At 38.9% G+C, this 19277-nt stretch overlaps 2 protein-coding genes across 5 annotated transcripts in view; one reads left to right on the forward strand and one right to left on the reverse strand.

Moving 5' to 3' along the window:
- Window positions 1–821: 821 nt before the first annotated feature.
- Window positions 822–13280, reverse strand: WDR12 (WD repeat domain 12). Of its 3 annotated transcripts, none has more exons than XM_006082420.3 (14): window positions 13168–13280; window positions 12461–12579; window positions 11677–11771; window positions 10739–10833; window positions 9539–9645; window positions 8584–8699; window positions 7372–7526; window positions 7161–7206; window positions 5637–5722; window positions 4752–4892; window positions 4521–4626; window positions 4228–4360; window positions 1892–1964; window positions 822–1121 (listed from the first exon to the last, which is right to left on the reverse strand). In XM_006082420.3, the coding sequence occupies exons 2-14, from the start codon at window positions 12499–12501 to the stop codon at window positions 1044–1046; spliced, it is 1272 nt and encodes a 423-aa protein (XP_006082482.1). In that variant the 5' UTR covers window positions 12502–12579; window positions 13168–13280; the 3' UTR covers window positions 822–1043. The 3 variants fall into 3 exon arrangements, with proteins under 3 accessions (XP_006082482.1, XP_023616157.1, XP_023616150.1); XM_023760389.1 differs by lacking the exon at window positions 13168–13280 and adding an exon at window positions 12143–12343 and having other exon boundaries at window positions 12461–12702; XM_023760382.1 differs by lacking the exon at window positions 13168–13280 and having other exon boundaries at window positions 12461–12701.
- A 459-nt stretch (window positions 13281–13739) lies between these two features.
- CARF (calcium responsive transcription factor) overlaps window positions 13740–19277 on the forward strand; it is a 52710-nt gene continuing 47172 nt past the window's right edge. For both annotated transcript variants that reach the window (XR_001349612.2, XM_006082421.3), the window contains exons 1-2: window positions 13740–14196; window positions 17649–17816. The gene's annotated coding sequence lies outside the window, so the exon portion shown is untranslated. The remainder of the gene's footprint in view (window positions 14197–17648; window positions 17817–19277) is intronic.

Below are 19277 nucleotides of genomic sequence, written 5' to 3' on the forward strand. Positions count from 1 at the left end.
TATATATATATATATATATATATATATATATGCATAGAGTCTAATGATATGATCAACGGATTCTCCATATATTACTCAGAAGCTGAAGTGCTCTGCTTGAGGAATGCCAATCCATTCAAGATGGAAGAGGGCATTTACTTTAAATATTTGGTATATCACATATGAATGTAGACAACTGCTATACCATTTGTAGAAAGTTTGTATCTAATACTGACTGAAAGGTTTGGTCCAAAGAATCTGTTCTTATACACAAGAATAAGTATGGTAGAAGGATTCCTTGTTACCATGAAATCTGTATGCAGTTTCTCGCAGTGGTTCTCAACCTTCCTAATGCCGTGACCCTTTAATACAGTTCCTCATGTTGTGGTGACCCCCAACCATAAAATTATTTTCGTTGCTACTTCATAACTGTAATTTTGCTATTTTTATGAATCATAATGTAAATATCTGATATGCAGGATCTATTTTCATTGTTCACGACCCACAGGTTGAGAACTGCTGTAAGGATGGTGACATCTTTAATATGAAGTACCTCACTTAGAATATTTCAACAAATTAATAAATTGGCAACATCTACATGTGCTAATGTTCTGAATACCTTCAAAGTCTTTACAGTTAGACATCACTTATTTTAACATATGCAAATTGCATTTCTAAATTTTTCTGTATTACATTTTATTTTTTAGATGCTTTTTAAAAACAACTAACTTTAAAAAGTTGTTTCTCTATCAGAAGTTAAAAAACAACCACCACTGGACAAGTACTGTATTTTTAATATATGCTTTTATAGCATTTCAAAAGCAAATTTTAATTCAAACTAGTACCTTTAAAAAGAAATAATAAACTCAGTTTTATTTCAAGAGTTTGCATAGGTAGAGAATGCAAGCCACATTTTATATTTTATAAATGCACACTGTTATACAATAAATACAAAATAAAAAGACAGTAAGAACTATTATAAAGGGTGATCTGCACTGATGTACTCTGAGGATTCTCTATAATTACATTTACAGAATCTCTGTAGTCAAGTTTATCATTCACTTTCATGCCCCCACATGGGAAGTGGTAGGTGAATATCTGTAGGAATACAACTTATTGTCTGCTCCTCCACTCAGAAGTAACTGCATAAAAGGAGAGAAAAAAAAACACACAAATAGAAGACAGTTATTTCATATGATAGTAAACCTAAGTAAATACTGGTGGTTCAGATTACAGAGAAATTATGGATGAGCGGTTAACTTGCATTGTGAGTTTATACTTAAATGGACTGGTTACATCAGTTTTCACTATATTATAATACAGTATATTAAAGCTTTAAAAGTGATCATTTGAATTAGGTTAAGGTGTAATTTTCTATGAAGGATTTGCTAAGAAATGTAATAAAACGTTTGAAGGGTAATATAGTTTTACCCATTTAGGAAAATTAAGTTTTTAAAGGACAGCACATTGTTTGCCAGTAAATGGATATTACAAATTATACACGTAGCCCTACGACCTATATTTGAAAAGAATTCTTAGGCAATAGAGCTAATGTATATACATAAAAATAATTAAACTATAATTATTTAAACACATTTTATAATCTAGATTCATTATATAAGATTTTTCTAAATGGGAAATACTTTGATCCAATTAGTCTAAAGTAGCAAGTTTATGGATTTGAAATATGTCATTAAAATACTCATAAGAACAAAAGTGCTTCATATTTTCTATTCCTAATATTAATGGACAAATTTGTTCCTTCTTTGAATGGAGTCTGAGATTTTATGAAAAATATTAATGGAAACTTAGAATAGAGAATTATAAATATCAGATATATGAAATACAACAAACACCAGATTTATTTTAATGATATACTTTCCTCTTCACCAAATAACTAATAACATCTTACCCCTGTGTCTGTCCAGTCCACACTTAGAACTTTGTCTTCATGAGCAGCCAAGTCATAGAGAGGAGCCTTACAACTAAAAGATAAAAATGTTGACATGTTATGTGCATATCATAATACTAAAACAAATATATATGAATGATCAGCTAAACTTTCCTGGAAACTTTAACATTCACCATCCCTGCCTTTGTAACCACTAAGTATTAAAATTCTGGGTATTTACTTGACCACCTCTCCTGTTTTCTTACATCATTAGCAAGTGACCAAGACTTCCTACAAACAAGTATATTCAGGAAAAATGCTATTTATTTATAAAAATTTATAATTAGGCCCATCTTCACACTTCCTTGACTACTTTACTTTTACTTCCGAATCATGGCTTTATATACCGTTGATCTATTCATCTATATCAGTGATGGCGAACCTTTTGAGCTCAGCTTGCCAGCATTTTGAAAAACCCTAACTTAACTCTGGTGCCGTGTCACATATAGAAATTTTTTGATATTTGCAACCATAGTAAAACAAAGACTTATATTTTTGATATTTATTTTATATATTTAAATGCCATTTAACAAAGAAAAATCAACCAAAAAAATGAGTTCACGTGTCACCTCTGACATGCATGTCATAGGTTCGCCATCACTGATCTATATGCTGGTAACTCCCAAATTTATATTTTAGCCAAATTTCTCCGGAGTTTGATATGTATAGCCAATTGGGTGACAGCTCAATGTCTGGGCACTACACATTTAAAACAACCAAAAAACTATTGATTTCCCCCTATAAACCTTTTTTTTCTACTCTTTCCCATTATAGCAAATGGCACCAATAATTACCCAGTTGCTCAGTAGAAAATACAGGCATTATCCTAGACCCGTGGTCGGCAAACTCATTAGTCAACAGAGCCAAATATCAACAGTACAATGATTGAAATTTCTTTTGAGAGCCAAATTTTTTAAACTTAAACTATATAGGTAGGTACATTGTTATTAACTTAATTAGGGTACTCCTAAGGCTTAGGAAGAGCCACACCCAAGGGGCCAAAGAGCGGCATGAGGCTCGCGAGCCGCAGTTTGCCGACCACTGTCCTAGACTCCTATTTCTACTTTCAGTTTCTGAGCCAATCCTGACAAAGTGCTATCTTGCCCTAGCCAGTTTGGCTCAGTGGATAGTGTTGGCCTGCGGAATAAAGAGTCCCGGGTTCGATTCCAGCCAAGGGCACATGCCTGGGTTGCAGGCTCGATCCCCAGTGTGGGGTGTGCAGGAGGCAGCCTATCAGTGATTCTCTTTCCTCACTGATGTTTCTATCTCCCTCTCTCTTCCTTCCTCTCTGAAATAAAAATATATTAAAAAAACAAACAAAATCCCAAAGAGCTATCTTTAAAATATACTTAAAATCCAACCACTTATCTCTAATGCTACCCCCATAGTCCCAAATCACTATTCTGACTCGAATTATATTAGCCTCTCTGCTTTCATTCTTGCCCCTCTGCTCAAAAATTTCCAAAGCCTTCCTCATCATACTTAGAATGAAATCTAAATTCCTTACCGTGGCCTACAAGGTCCTGCTCAATATCACCACCATCTGCCTCATGTGCAGCCACTCTCCTCCTTGCTTACTCCACTCTATCACTGACTCCCTTGCTATTTTGTCGATATGCAATGACTTTCCCCCCTTATCTGCTTTTTCCTCTGCCATGATCTGTGCATGGCTCGTACCTTCACCTTGTTCAATTCATTATTAGAATACTGCTTTCAAAGAGAGGCCTCCCCCACAGAAGTGTCCCCTTTACTCTGCTTGATTTTCTTCATGGCACTTAACTATTAGTATCAGAAACTATTTGGTAACTAGCAATATCAAACTATATAAAGTAGTCAATTAAAAATATACACCTTCTAGATATTAATAATTCATGTATCATAAGGCAGTATAAGGATGTCAGAAAGCAGATTTAAGGTAAATAACAAGCATGCATTTTTATTAACATAATTTATAACTTGATCACAGTTCTATTTATTCAGAGACCACTGGCCTTCTTCTATAGTTATATTTATAATAAAGTTCAGGATAGTTTTTCTAACCTGTCCTTTCTTGTCTTACATACATATCAAGGTCAGAAAGATGTATTTTTATATACTTGTGGATTTTTTTGTGTGTCCAAAAACCCCCCACAACTACCACAAATTCTTTCAGACTGCAAAAAAACGTTAACAAAAGAAAATGCCTTTGATTCTGGTCTTTTTGACATCAATATTTATCACTTCAGTATTCACTTTGTATTCTCTGTATACAATAGGCAATTGACATATTTCTTTTGTGGACCGTAAATAGGACTTACCTCCTTGTATCCCACAGCTTGACAATGTTATCTAAAGAACCTGAGATCAGCTGCTGCTCATGGGTAGGAGACCACTTTACTGCTGTCACCCAGCCGGTATGTGAGGTTAGGGACAGCGACACCAAAGAACCATCTGAACAAAGCAAAAAAGATAACAATTACTGAATATTAGAAGTAGGCAGAAAAAATCTAAAAAGAACTATGTAGAAAGTTAGCTTTTTATACACATCTCTACTGAAAAGAGAAATTGATGTTGTTTATACATTTTTCCTCCAGTGGTTTACATGACTCACCTTTAGTCCGGGGATCCCACAGTCTGATATGCCTATCTGTACTTCCAGATGCTAAACGTTTACAAAGTGGAGAGTAGGAGATACAATTAAATACTTTATTTCCTGTCTGGAAAAAAAAAAAAGGGGGGGGAAGGACATTTAACCAGGGTGGGTTAAAATTAATCATCTCTAGAAGCTTATCACTTAAAAGCTCAAAGTTAATCCAAGAACCATTGAAGCTGTAAATCTTACCAAGGTTGACTTAAGACTGCCAGACTCAACATCCCATACTCTAATTGTGTGGTCCCAGGATGCACTGCAGATTTCTTCAGCATCTGACCACAGAACCGAGGAAATTGCTTCTTTATGACCAGACAGAGTCACGATGGGCGTCTAAAAATGAAAGACAGATGAAACTAATCTAAGGTGATACAAGTCACAACAGTGATTATCTTTAGGGTCTACTTATTTTAACGGAGGCTAGAGGGAGTCTTCCGGGTATTGGTATTTTTCAATGTAGTGATTACTTGGGTATTGTAAAAATTCATTGAGTTGTATACGTAACTGTATGTATGCCAAACTTCAATGAAAGGAAAGGTTATAAAAAAAAGAGGCCACCTTCGCCCTACCTGGTTTGGCTCAGTGGTTAGAGCATTGTCCCTCGGACTGAAGGGTCCCAGCTCAATTCCGGTCAAGGGCACGTACCTTGGTTGCAGGCTCGATCCTCAGCCCTGGTTGGGCATGTGCAGGAGGCAACCAATCGACCTCTCACATTGATGTTTTTCTCTCTGTCTCTCTCCCTCCCTTCCACTCCCTCTAAAAAATCAATGGAAAATTATCCTTGGGTGAGGATTAAAAAAAAAAAAAAAACAACTACTTCTGTGTAAAGGGATTTTATAATTCAAGAAATTCTCTTCTCAGATATATTCTTTAGAGGTTGCAAAATCAAGGCAATGCATCAATAAATCACAACTGGCACAATATCCAAATTGGCAAGGCATTTACAGTTCTTTTTAAAAAAAAATTTTTTAAATTTATTTTTATTGATTTGAGAGAGGGAGAGGAAGAGGGAAATAGAAACATCAATTTGTCACTACAGACAAATTGCCAAGGATAGCAATTCTCACAAATACTTACCCTTGTTAGTCCCAATTGCTCTGTTTTCTGTTTCTTCCTTGGTCGATTTGTGGATTCCTCCAATTCATCTTCTTCATCTGTAGGGACTGTATCATAGAAAATTAGATTGGATACTTTTAAAATTATAGTAAACATTAATTGCAGACAGTCTCAAAGAATTCTTACATTTCTGGGTACATATTTTCTCCACAGTATCTCATTTGGCTAGAATAGATATTCCTACCAATTTTCGTTAATAGAAAATTATACATAAAAACAATACCTGGGTTACCAATCTTCCAAACAGAAAAAGTAAAATACATTAAATCCTAGAAGCTAACCACTTTGATATCTCACTGTGTCTTTAAGATCATTAAGAATATTCACTACTTTACCATATCTAAGAAAAATTGCTTACTGTAAGTTGACCAGATTGGATTTATATCATGAAGGGAATGCCACAAGATAAACACATGTTAAAAGGACATACATTCCAGCCATGTTTATTCTTCCTTTACTTTTCTAACAATGAATTTAAGTGTTTCACAGATAGTTATTTTTTGTTTGGTTAAAAAAAAAAATCCTTGTTTTACATCATTTGGCCAGGTATCAAACTTCAGATGGAAAACCACATATTTGAATGCTTTATAACTATTTTATGAATTTTGAAGTTTTTCCCAAACTGGACTGTAAGTGCCCTAAGGGTAACAACTAATAAACATATCTCATTTACCCAGAATTATAAAAAAATAAAATATGCCACAAAGGGGAAAATTTCTAAACTACTTTCTGCCTCAAAACTGATTATTTTAAGCATTTTTGGAATATCTACTAAAATGGATTATATATTTCCTGCCATCTTGCACATAATTACTTAAAACTCTTTAAGCTCTTCCTGATCTCCCTGACTCTCCTTTGTAAACCGTATTTAGGGTATTATGCTGTAATACAGCAGTTACCTCAGAAGTAACAGGTGTTCTGATCTGTTTACCTGTGCCATAAACAGCTCTAGGCTACTGTTTTTAAAATTTAAGTATCTGTGAGTTTCCCCTCCTTTTCTTCTTTCAGTGTCTTCTTACTACTCTGAAGGCACCTGCCTCAGAGAGTCCTCCCTCCTCCTCCTCTAATTGTTCCTTCTAATCTGTTTTCAAAGCAAGAGGTTTGATAAAACTGTATTAAAAAGTCTTTTTTTAAGTAAACCGGCTTTAAGAAAATTCCTCTAACAGTAAAGTATATAAAAATTACTCAAAAGATACTTTAGTTTATTTCCAGATTCCTGAATAAGGGACTTCAGACAGTTATGCCCCATTACACCAAACATGCTGTTGACATGTGCAGCAATTCAGTGACATTGTCCAATTAATAAGGGGATGCTGAGGTAGAAAAACATTGTGAAACACAAAGAAATATACGAATTTTTCTCTACACTGTGATCCTTTGTATCCTACAAAACCCTGGCCCATTTTTATGTTAACATATGGGCTACATAGAATTTTCACTAAAATTCTTGAAATATTAATAAGTCAAAGTAAAAGAAATATTTACCTGTAGACCAGATCTTTAGCATCTTATCCCAGGAGCCACTGCAAAACTAGAAACAGATATATGAAAGGAAAAGAGTTTGTAATATAACCCATCATGTTATTGGCCTTGTTTTTCTCTGCTTTAGTCACCAGTTGTTAGGAAAGGTGGCCAATCACAATGAATATACGCAGGAAACATTTTTCACAGTCCTGATGGCACAGTAGCTACTTACTTTAGTCCCGGAGCCATCGACAGCTATGGAGTCCACACTCCCAGCGTGGCCTCTGCAGCAGTGCAGGGCTTTCACCTTGTTTCTCTCCACGTTCCACTCCCACAGGAGGACCGTCTGGTCCATAGAGGCACTCAGCAGCAGGCAAGACAGGTTGTCTGAAGAAAGGAGAGCACAGGAGTAAGAGACACGTAATCACAACAATGTAAAATAGATCGTGCTCTGAAACCAAAGAACTGAATTTGTTGTTGTTGAGGAAAACGTCAAAAAGAAAAAAAGCTCATGTCCAGCTTTGAAAAAGAAGCTAATTTATAGTATAAAGATTCTTCAAAAATACATTAAGAGAAATGAGTTTAACACACACAGTCTTAACTTGAAAATATGTATTATCTATATATATATAAAAGCCTAATATGCTAAGTGTCCAGTCGTCTTGTCGTCCATTCAACCAAAGTGTAATATGCTAATGATATGCTAAGACTGTTCAACCGCTTGCTATGATGTGCACTGATCACCAGGGGGCAGACACTCTGACTGATAGGTTAGCTTGCTGCTGGGGCCCTTCCAATCAGGACTTAAGTGAGATGGGCCAGACATGCCCTGGAGCCCTCCTGCGGACCCTCCCCAGCTGGCCAACCTCCCGTGTCCCTCCCCAGCCCTGATTGTGCACCTGTGGGGCCCCTTGGCCTGGCCTGCACTCTCTCGCAATCTGGGACCCCTGGGGGATGTCAGAGTGCCGGTTTCGGTTTCGGCCCGATCCCGCTCAATGCAGGAGCTGCCCCCTGGTGGTTAGTGCGCTCAGCCAGAAGCCAGGCTCATGGCTGGCAAGCACAGCAGTGAGGGCAGGAGCCTCTTCTGCCTCCACAGCAGGGCTAAGGATGTCTGACTGACGGCTTGAGCCTAAGCCGTCAGTCGGACATCCCCTGAGGGTTCCCAGACTGCAAGAGGGCGCAGGCCTGGCTAAGGGACCCCCCACTCCCCCGAGTGCACAAATTGCGTGCGCTAGTCTGATATAATTTTAGTAAGGGTTCACGTCTACTAAAGTGTGAATTTTTTATGTAATCCTTTTCTTCTTGAACACTATATTTTTGAAAGAGGTGAGAATAACTGAGGCATGAGACATTTCCTGAGCTGTCCATTTTATGCCCTAAAACTGAAAATGACTTATTTTCAACCCCTATCCAGGAGTGTTCTCCGTTTAGGCAGACTGCTTACCTTTTTTCACCCAGGCCACATCTTTTACGACGTCTGTATGTCCCACAATTGTCATTATCGACTTTCCTCCCAAGGACCAGATCCGAGAAGTCTTATCGTAAGAACCAGTCAAGATCCTGCGAGGAAATAGAAAAAGCTTTTTCAGCCCCTGAAATCAATTATATATCTAAGGTAACAACAAAGTCAATTTTGAGGATTATACTTTAAAGCTCTCCTTGAATATGATATTTCAAAACACATGAGAGCAGAACAGAGATATTACATTTGGCTTTTCCTGACCTGCTAAAAATAATAACAGAGCTACTGACAAATCCTATATTTCACTTTTACTATTGTTGTAAATACTACAACTATTAGGAAAGCTAAGCAAGTAGCTTGAAAAGCCTAACAGTCCTTGTAAAAACCATTAAACAGAAAACCACTTAAAGTAAAAATGTAACTTTGTGTAGTAACTACAGGAAGAATTCTTTGCACGTAAGCTACCACTATACACCACTCTTGAGGTGTTTTTCTACAGGTAAGGCCAGTGGGAGTCTGCTCTGAGCCAGCCACAACTTCTCGATTCCAGTCTGCCCATTTTAGCCCTAATATAGCATGATCTGCACTTTCATGATAGCAGGCCAGGAGATATGTAACTTATTATAAAAGGATTCCCCCTTCCCCCCTCTATAAAACAAATAATATCCTTGGTCTTAAAAACAGCAAATTAAATAAATGCCTTGACACTTGACCTATTCAGAATACAAATGTCACCACATCTTGACACAGAAAACTTACTAATAGATATGTTTCTTCTAGACTACAGTGAATGTAAAGATCTTTGGTGTGGTCACTGATACATGTATCACAAACTATTTTTACAAAGAACAGAGAAATCAGAGAATATTCCCATCATGCGCTTAAGAAGACTATGGTGGCATAAGAAAAGGGATATAAGAACATTCGTCTGCAATACCATTCCTCTGCCCCTTGGATTGAGCTGATCCAGTCGTCATGGAACAAACATTGCTCTGGCTGAGGTGCAGTGTACTTCTCCACGTATTCTAGTTCCACAACCTCTTCCTAGGCACAGAGAGAAATCAGGCATCAATCAGGTGGTGCAGTCTTACGAAGATAAAGGACCCCCAGTTTAATACATCTCCTTCATGTTTGTCCCCTTCAGAACCCAGAAAATCTGGAGCCATACAAAAGGTGAAACTTTATTTGACCTAACAGTATGCTATGAGTAACATTAAGAAATATTAATGACCTTGGAAAACTTACGCTAAAAGTGGGGGAAAAAAGAATATAAGAAGCCCAGCCGACATGGCTCAATGGTTGAGCGTCGACCTATGAATCAGGAGGTCATGGTTCAATTCCTGGTCAAGGCACATTCCTAGGTTGTGGGCTCGATCCCCAAGGGAGGGGGGGCATGCAGGAGGCAGCCAATCCATGATTCTATTCTCTCTCATCATTGATGTTTCTATCTCTCTCTCCCTCTCCATTCCTCTCTCTGAAATCAATAAAAATATATTTTTTAAAAAAGAATATAAGAAACTTTAAATTATAAAATCACAAAAGCATATTGTTAAATGGATACAGAGCTTCTACTTAGGATGAATTTGTAGTCTTGGAAATGAATAGTGGTGATGGTTGCATAATATTGTGAATGTAGTTAATGGCCACTAGATTATAAACTTAAAAAATGGTTAAAATGATAAACTTTATGTGTATTTTACCACAGTTCTAAAAATTGCCCCCAAAATTATATTTTAAATGATAAAAGCAATATTAATAAAAGTTTGAAAATTAGAGGGTAGAAAAATCATTTTAAATCACAATAGCCCTAAGCTATAAAAGTTGTTCTAGGTGCACAATCATTTTGTACACCTTTATGAGAACTAAATATATATTTGCTATTGCCTTTTTTGACCATTCTTCCACAGATATGAAGGTATCTTTCCATATTCATTCATCTGTATTTCTTGAATAATATACTCTCAGAAGAGAGGATTTCAAACTTGAGTATATAAAAAACTGAAATTCAAATTTCTAGGAAAAAAAATAACCAAAAGGATACCGGTTACCGTAGATTCAGCCTGATTCTAAATGGAGTTCGCCTACATTATCTGGTAATAACTTGAGTAAAATAGAGCAAGTAAGCATTTGAACTTACTGATGAGATGTTTTCCAGTTCCATATGTTTGACCAAGGGCATTCGTAGAAACTGGCCCTTGATAAGGAAATCAAACTCCACATGCTTGTGGACCTCTAAAGAAAACACATAATAAAATCATCACTGTGAGGACCTGAAGTGGTATTGCAAAGATGTATATGAGAGACTCCACAACAAACAGGTACCTATTATCCCAGTGTGGCCTCTGAGTTTCTCCAGAATAAAGTGTTAAAATCTTCTATTTCATGTGTGATTTTACTTTTTAAAAACCATCTTATTATAGAAAAATTCAAATATATGCAACAATGGAGAATAAACTTTATAATAAATCTTCATATACCTATCATAAAACTCCAATGATCAATTTATGGCCAATCTTGTTTAATCAATATTGTTGCACACATTGTTTATATTAATTTTATGGACTAATAACTTATATTCACACAGCATATGTTTAATATTTGTATCTTTATAAATGGCTTGATACTCTTACATGTTTTGAAATGTTTTACCCATTCTTATGTATCTTAAATAGTTAAAAAAAAATACCAGTATGAACACTGGCATTTGTTACTCCGTTTTGTAGAAGTATAGCAAGTGGGGCCCAAGCATCCAGATGTTTGCTCTCTGCCAACCCAGCTCGGCCGTCTTCAGCACAGTCACAATGTCTTGATTACCTTTACGTCACAACTATGACACTAAAATCTTTATTCCTAAATCTTAACCACCTTATCTACTTAGTCCTAAAAATATTTTTTTCCTGGAAACTTTTATTTCAAAGCATTTTTAAAGTATCAGCAGGGAACCCCATATATTATAATTTATAAATTTTACCATTATAAAATGTATGCAGTATAATAAAATAAGACCAAAATAAGGAAATAAAAGTGATGGAATTTACTGGAGTTAGTGGTAACTTTTCAGAACGTGTTACCTACCATTTTTAGCCTGCAGCAATTTATTAATGATGTTACTAAGGTCAGCAACTTCAGAAGCTGCAGGGATTGAGAAGGGAACATCATCTACTGCATATCTACGAAACAGAAACGAAACATCAAGATTATGTCCACAGATTATTTTAACAAATGTGCGTTCATTCATTCAACAAACATCCACTGGGTATCTACTACGTGTCAGACATTTTGCTACATGGGATTAACAAAATTAATTACCAGGTCAGCTCATAAGCTACAAACACACCATAAGGCAGGATGTGATTAGGTTTCAAATGAATGCTACAGACCTGGGGACTGTTGTTAAAAATGTTCATATATACACGTATGTATACACACAGATATATATATCTCCACAAATCTGTAACCGAATGACTTCCCAGTCTTACCAACCCCCTCTTCAGAGCTCCACTTTCTAGCCTGGTTTAGGAAAACAGCGCCTACCACCTACTTAAAAAGAAAATGAAGCTGTGTTTTCAGAAACGGACACATCGTGGGCAGACAGCCTGCAACGACTTGGTTCACGGCCCAATGACAGAATGTGCCTCCTGCTGGCGGCAGCCCCGCAGCCCTCCGGCTCCTCCACGGTCACAATTTAAATGGCGATACCAGAGGTGGGTCCCGGAGGAACCCCCGAGAGGTACCGCTGCCGCTGGGGCGGAAAACACGGTCCAGCGAAGAGTCCAGCAAAAAAAGAAGCGGGGGGGGGGGGGTGTAAAAGTGAGTGCGCAGGGACCCCCGGAAGGGGCGAGGGGCGCAGCGTACTCACTTCTTGTTGTCAGTGAAGAAGCGGGTCTGGAGCTGGGCCATCGCGGGGGTGCACAGCAAACTGGCCCACAGAGACGCGGTGGGTAACGGTCCGACAAGCCCCTCTTCCGAGCGCTGGTCCTTGGTTTTACAAAAAGAGGCGGCTCACAGTTACCTGCACCAGGGCCGGGACCCGGCTTCCTCCACCACCACGCGGCGCCCGCCCCGCGCCCAGGCCGCACACATCAACCACCGATTCCCGGATGAGGCGCCAGCGATTAGGGCGGTCGAGCCTTAAAGACACAGCGTCCCTTTCATCTCCCGGGAGTTCTTTTCATATATTTAGGCCTGAGATCGAGTGTGAAGACACAGACAGGCCCACTTCAAATCTGCTTCTCTCTCGCCTTCCCTTTTACTACATAACAGGGTGACTTTAGATCCGATATTTCAAACTCGTGTCCCAGATACTACAACCCCCAGAAAGCAGCGATTCTCAGACGCTGTGACCGCTGGGAATTGTAGTCTTTTTTTTTTGCCACCCTGCCCTCAGGATATCTTACTTGCATAATGAGATTACTTAAATATATTTCTTTTTGGTCTGGAATGCTTTTTTCCCCCTCATTTTTATTAAACCATCCCGACTCCAGCCAGCTATTTATTATATTTCTTCTTTATTCCAGCTTTGATTTACTAAAGCTGTTCCGCGTTTATTTGACCACGCATACTCACAAGCAGAGTCACTCTGCCGAGATTATTCGTGGGCTCTCGCCTCTAGCTTCAGGTTTTAAATCCAGATGAGAGAAAGGAAATACAGAAAGAAAAAAAAAAAAAGGAACGCAATCCGAGTGGGAACCGACGACGGTGGCCGACAGCGGTCTCCTCTCCGGCCCGCGCTGCGCTCACTGGGCGGGGCCGCGCCTGCGCACTGTGCCGGTCTCCATGGCGGGGCCTCGGAGCCCAGACGAGGTTGAGTAGACTCGTTTTGGATTTTCTCCCCTCTGCTCCGTGGACGTCCCTCCTCGCCCTGTAGAGCTCCCGGCGGCGGCGGGACTGGGGGAGGTGGAGGTCTGGCGGAGCTGTCTGCACGGACGGACCGGACGCTGCTTCCCAACCCCCCCCACCCCCTTCCTCCCGCCGCCTCCTCCTCCCATCACCTCCTGACCCTCCCGGTCCCTAAGCAACCGCCGGCCCCCGCCCCCTGCCGCCGCCGGACCTCGGTGGCGACCGCCGGACCCGCCTCGGGGCTTTTCCGGGGCCCTCCATGGCGAGGCCTGCCGCCCCCTGCCCGGGGGGAGGCTCGCGGGTCCCGGGGAGGCCGCTGGGGAGGGAGGCTCGGCGCCCTGCGGAGGGTCGCTGAGCCGAGGACGTGCCGCGGGGAAGGGCCCGACCCCTCGGCAGGAGCGCCCCGAGTGTGGCCCTCCGCGCAGTCCCTGGTCCCGGTTTTTAGGGTTCGGGTTTTTTTTTATGAGCCCCTTTATATTTCATATTTAAAAGGGGAAAGGCGTCTTCCCACACCACCTCCTCCGCTTTTTTATTTTTTGGGGTCTACGTTACCCAGAAGGCTCATGATTTATCAGTGACGGAGAATTGTTCTAATTAAATGTAGTTGTTTTTGGAGGATGGATGGGTGGAGAGATCCTCTACTATTGAGATTTCAGTCGCTTTTTGAGGCGTCCGCCAGGAAAGCTCCAAGAAACAGCAGCCAGCATCGGGCAGAGCTGGATTGCAAAATTTGGGGGCAGAGCGGTGTGTGCACGGGTGAAGACAACTAAAGCTCTCCTTAAAAAAAAAAAGTTACTTAAAGATGCACTTTAGTTAGATAGGCGTCCGATAGAATATGAGAAGTGATTGCAAGCGAGAACCAAACTGTTACTGGCGGGCAGTGACGGCGGCCCGAGGGCTGTTTGGGAACCGCGTGCCTGGCGGCTGCTTGGGGCGGGGGCGAAAGTAGGTTCACAGCTGCGACTGCGGAGCCGCTGAAGCTGTTGGGATGCTCCCGACGTGCACGCTGGGTCCCTGCAGACCACTGTCCGCCCCCCTTGGCTCACCCCCGTACGTATGCACCTCTGTGCCACACCTGGCCCGGCTGTAAGAACTAAATGCGCCTAGGAAGTGTTAGCCATGGTGACCGTCGTTGTCATTTAGATGCCAATCACACTCGCTCTGCCAACGTGAACAAGTAGGAATCGCCTCATGGTAAGAGGAATAAATAAAACCTCTGTGCGGAAGTCCTAGGAGAGGACGGGGCTGGCAACTAAAGCGGTGGTCAGTTCATCATGCGACTCATTGTCATGGTGAGAATGGCATTCCTTGAAGAAGCCAGACCACCTGAGGCTTGAAACAGTTGCTTAATTGAGGTCTCCCTGTTTCATTCATTCATTTGGTGGCAGTGGGTAGAAGTTTGACAGTTTTAAACATCATTCTTCTTTAACCATTAGTGATTTTTGAGTTACAGCAGTTAAAGTTACCTGAATTCAATGTCATTGAACCTCAAATAAATCTTCAAAAAAGTTATTTTTCAGGTAATTTTAAAATTATTGATATCTTATTGCTCAAAATACCTTTAAAAACATAGTTAATCCGTAGATTAATACATTTTAAAGTATCATTGATTTAAATTTATCAAAATAAAAAAAAATATAGTGCCTGATAAGAGTCAATATCGGTTTCTCTTAATTTGAATGAAAAGTACCAGAAACTCCGGCCGGGTGGTTCAGTGGTTGAGCGTAGACCTATGAGCCAGGAGGTCATGGTTTGATTCTGGTCAAGGGCACATGCGGGGATTGTGGGCTCAATCACCAGTAGGGGGGGTGGGGTGCAGGAGGCAGCCAATCAGTGATTCCCTCTCATCATTGATGTTTCTATTTCTCTCTCCCGCTCTGAAATCAATGAAAAAATATGTGTAAAAAATAAGATACAGAACCTGAAGGCTTAATGAGATAAAACTTCAATTGTCAATGCAGAAATATTGAATTCACTAAAATACATTTTTCATTTGACTGAGAACTTTAAGGAAAAACTAGTTAACAGGTATTCCAAAAATTAAGTAAACACCTAGTATGATGGCTTTGGTATGTTTTCAGCAGTGACATGTCTTATATTTGGTGGTGTCTCCATGCAATACCTAAGGTAGTTAGTGTTTTTTCTTTGAGTGTTTTCCTTGTTTACTTAGAATATTAACTGCACGTTTTTGGTTCTTAATGATTTCCTACATGATTTATTTACTACGGTCCTCATGAAGACACATTGTTATTTGGGGAACAACAGCTTGGAATATGTTTGGTGTTTTGTTTTTAGTATAGGGTGTGTGTTTTTTAATGTATATGATGATATGATGTGGTATGGTATAAAGACAGTTAGGGCTTTGGAGTCCAAATTGTTCTGGGTTTTTGTTTTTTTCCTCCTAGTTTTGAATCTGAGCTCTAATGCTCTCTGTGATCTTAAGGAAGTTACTTGAGAGCTTTGGTTTTCTTATCTAAAAATAGAGATAATAAAATCTACCTCAGAGTCATTGTGAGGATTACATGAAATAATTTGTGAAGTTCTCAAAGAGCAAAGAGGTGGGAAGAGGTGTGTATATACAGGAAATGGATAGAAACCAAGATTACAAGGAAATTTATAGGAAGAACAAATCTTAGATAAAAGAGACACTGAATACTAGCCTTAATTTTTTTTTTCCACTGAAAAAAAGAAGTTAAAATATGTTATGGTTTCTATATAAATTTGCATACATTTAAATTTTTGATGTTGATTTAGCATGCTATAACTTTCACCCACCTTTAAAAAATTAAATTATTCTATAAAATATTTGTGAACTAGTAGTCTTGATTTAATTTTGACACCACTGATTCATATTAATTTTGTATAGATCATAAAAGGTACATTATGTCATTTACCTACCCTAAAAGATGAAAGATATTTTCTAAAGTACTTTTGAGCAATATTTTTTAAAATATATTTTTATTGATTTTTTTTTTTTTTACAGAGAGGAAGGGAGAGGAATAGAGAGTTAGAAACATCGATGAGAGAGAAACATCAATCAGCTGCCTCCTGCACACCCCCTATTGGGGATGTGCCCTCAACCAAGGTACATGCCCTTGACTGGAATCGAACCTGGGTCCCTTCAGTCCACACGCCTACGCTCTATCCACTGAGCCAAACTGGTCAGGGCTTGAGCAATATTTTTAAGATGTAGTTAATAAGATCTGATACTGATATTTAATAGCTTTCAAGATCCTTTAAATCTTGAGACTAATCAAGGTACATAGAATTAAAAGAAACTCTTAAGAGTAAACCTCAAGTGGCTTTATTCTTTAGCCTGACCTCTTTGGGGATTTATTTCAAACTGTTGGTTTTAATGGATAAATTTACACAAAAGCCTATGGGCAAAAAATACAGAATAATTTGATATTAAGACAGATTTTTAGAAATTGCAGCTGAGAATTGCCTCTAAATTTTTGAACAAATAGAAATGCAGTTGAGTAAAATCAAAACAGCAGTAGCCCAAACATGGTCCACAGAGATATGAGTGACTGTAGCCTGAATAGTCACTTCCCCTCTGCCATGTATGAAATATGTATAAACAATAAAAAGCCCCTTTTTCCTATAAATTAAACCAACTTCTAACGACACTTTTTTAAATGTAATGTGAAACATTTTAGAAAGCAGTTTGCCAGCAGAATTTAATGCTTTAGTGTGTGTTCTGAAGTCCAGTCAATAACTACATATAGTATATATTTAATACTTTCTCTTTTCTGTTCTCTTATCCAAGCCCAATACTACCTGATTAAGAAATAAGCTTGTCAAATCAATTCCAAGATATTATTGGGAGTGGGGTATGGGGAGGAGGGCTTTATAGCTTCTATAGCTTCAAAAGTTGCTATGCTCCATTAGTAAATATTTTTGTGGACAAAAATGTAATCTGCTGTGGAGGTCTTTGTTTCAGTAGTTCTAGAATGTGAGAGTTGAAACAAAAACTAAGTCCAAATGTCTGATTTTATATAAAGAAACAGAAGTTAGATCACCTACCACAAGACAAGGGCAGTTCTAGTGAAGTCAGTTCTAGCCTTCAGTTCTTGTCAATTGAGTCTGATGGTTCCACTATACCAGGCTTGCAATGGCTATTTTATAATAAATCTGTATAACAAAATCTAGTATTTTTCTTTATATGTAGGAAAATAAGATAAACATTGAATATGTTCTCATTACAGAAAAAAAATGCTGCTATGAAGACATAATTATATCTCTCATATAAATGAAGCTACTACTGTCATGATTTTAGTGCTGCAGAAAGGATGAACTTCAGTGGACAAGAGGGCATTTTGAGGGGTAGTAGGATGCTTGAGGCCTGGAATTTAAATTTGAGCTACTTCCTGAAGGTAATAATTTTATTTTTAACTAATTGAAAGCAACAGCTGTCATAAAAGTTCACAATTGTCTATTATGACTTAAGGGAAAAGTCACATTACACCAGCGGTTCTCAACCTGTGGGTCGTGACCCCTTTGGCGGTCGAACGACCCTTTCACAGGGGTCGCCTAAGACCATCCTGCATATCAGATATTTACATGACGATTCATAACAGTAGCAACATTACAGTTATGAAGTAGCAACGAAAATAATTTTATGGTTGGGTCACAACATGAGGAATTGTATTTAAAGGGCCAGAAGGTTGAGAACCACTGCATTACACTTTCTATATAGGTACTTTGTTATGTTTATGGTTACTTGTTGGAAAAGAACATTTTATACCTAGATATTTGATATTAATATCCTCATTCTTTAAAAAAACCTTTACTTTGACATGATAAAAGGCAATGCACATTGCTTAGAAGGATTAGGGAAGGAAGGAGTAATACTTTACACTGCATTCAAGTTATTTTTTAAAACAGTGGCATGTACCTGGGTTGCAGATTCCAGCTCCATCCCTGTCCGGGTGAGGATTAACAACAACAAAATCAATGGAAAAAAAGGTTATCTGTATCTTAAAAATGTACTTTTAATTTCCAATTCAGCAGTGGGTTAGGTCAAGAGATATTGAAACCCAATTTTACGTATAGAATCTACTTTAAGTAGTATTTTCCCAGTGTAATCAGAAAAAGTGATACTAACCCATAGAATAGGTATATTGTAGTACATACTGAAAGGAAATTTTTGAGTTTTGAGGTCCCAGAAGACATTAGAAAAATAAGGTACCTTTCTTCCATTGGCAAAATCCCAGTCTGGGCAAAGTTCAGAAGTAAGTGGTTTATGTTTGGCAATCTTCCTAGTTTTAACATCATCCCCACCGCTTTATGAGTGCACTTCCAGGCGTTCATTCTGCCCTACATCCTCACTGCAGCATCTAGCTCAGGCCGGCTGAATCCCGCCTATATATTTTATATTAAGGGAGATGCGAAGTAATTGAGGGGGTAAGAGAGAGAGGGAGTAATAAATGGACGACGTGTGGCAGAGGTTTATGTCATCGGAGTCGATTTCTTCTTGGAAATGCAGAGCATAAACCATAACAGAGAGAGGAAATGTGACTGACAAAAAGGATAAAGAGCGAGTGGGATCGGGTGAAGGACTTATACTGTTTATACTAGAGAGAGCCAGGTATAGGATGATAGTAGGCAAGATGCAATGGCAGCCACGACGGAATATAAGATGGAGTGACGGTGCGGTGTGACATAGAGAATGACAGGGGCATCACGAGAGATATATGACATCGATACATAGATAGGGTTATGGCTGAAGAGGTATAAGCATGAGAGGAGATAATTCAGAGGGAAGGAGACGATAGAAGAAAAGTAGATGGAGAGATAAGATACTTATCCACTGACATAATATTATTATATATAAA

Source organism: Myotis lucifugus, unplaced genomic scaffold, assembly GCF_000147115.1.
Source record: "Myotis lucifugus unplaced genomic scaffold, Myoluc2.0 scaffold_3, whole genome shotgun sequence".
Taxonomy (NCBI): Eukaryota; Metazoa; Chordata; class Mammalia; order Chiroptera; family Vespertilionidae; genus Myotis; species Myotis lucifugus.

What these genes read in the sequence shown, in the direction of transcription:
- WDR12 (XM_006082420.3), bottom strand. Translation starts at nt 12,501, where the DNA reads ATGGCCCAGCTCCAGACCCGCTTCTTCACTGACAACAAGAA. An exon ending in TGTGGCCTGGGTGAAAAAAG is followed by an intron (nt 7,527 to 8,583) that starts GTAAGCAGTCTG and finishes TCCTTTCTTCAG; the next exon opens with ACAACCTGTCTTGCCTGCTG. An exon ending in GCAGTCTTAAGTCAACCTTG is followed by an intron (nt 4,627 to 4,751) that starts GTAAGATTTACA and finishes TTTTTTTTCCAG; the next exon opens with ACAGGAAATAAAGTATTTAA.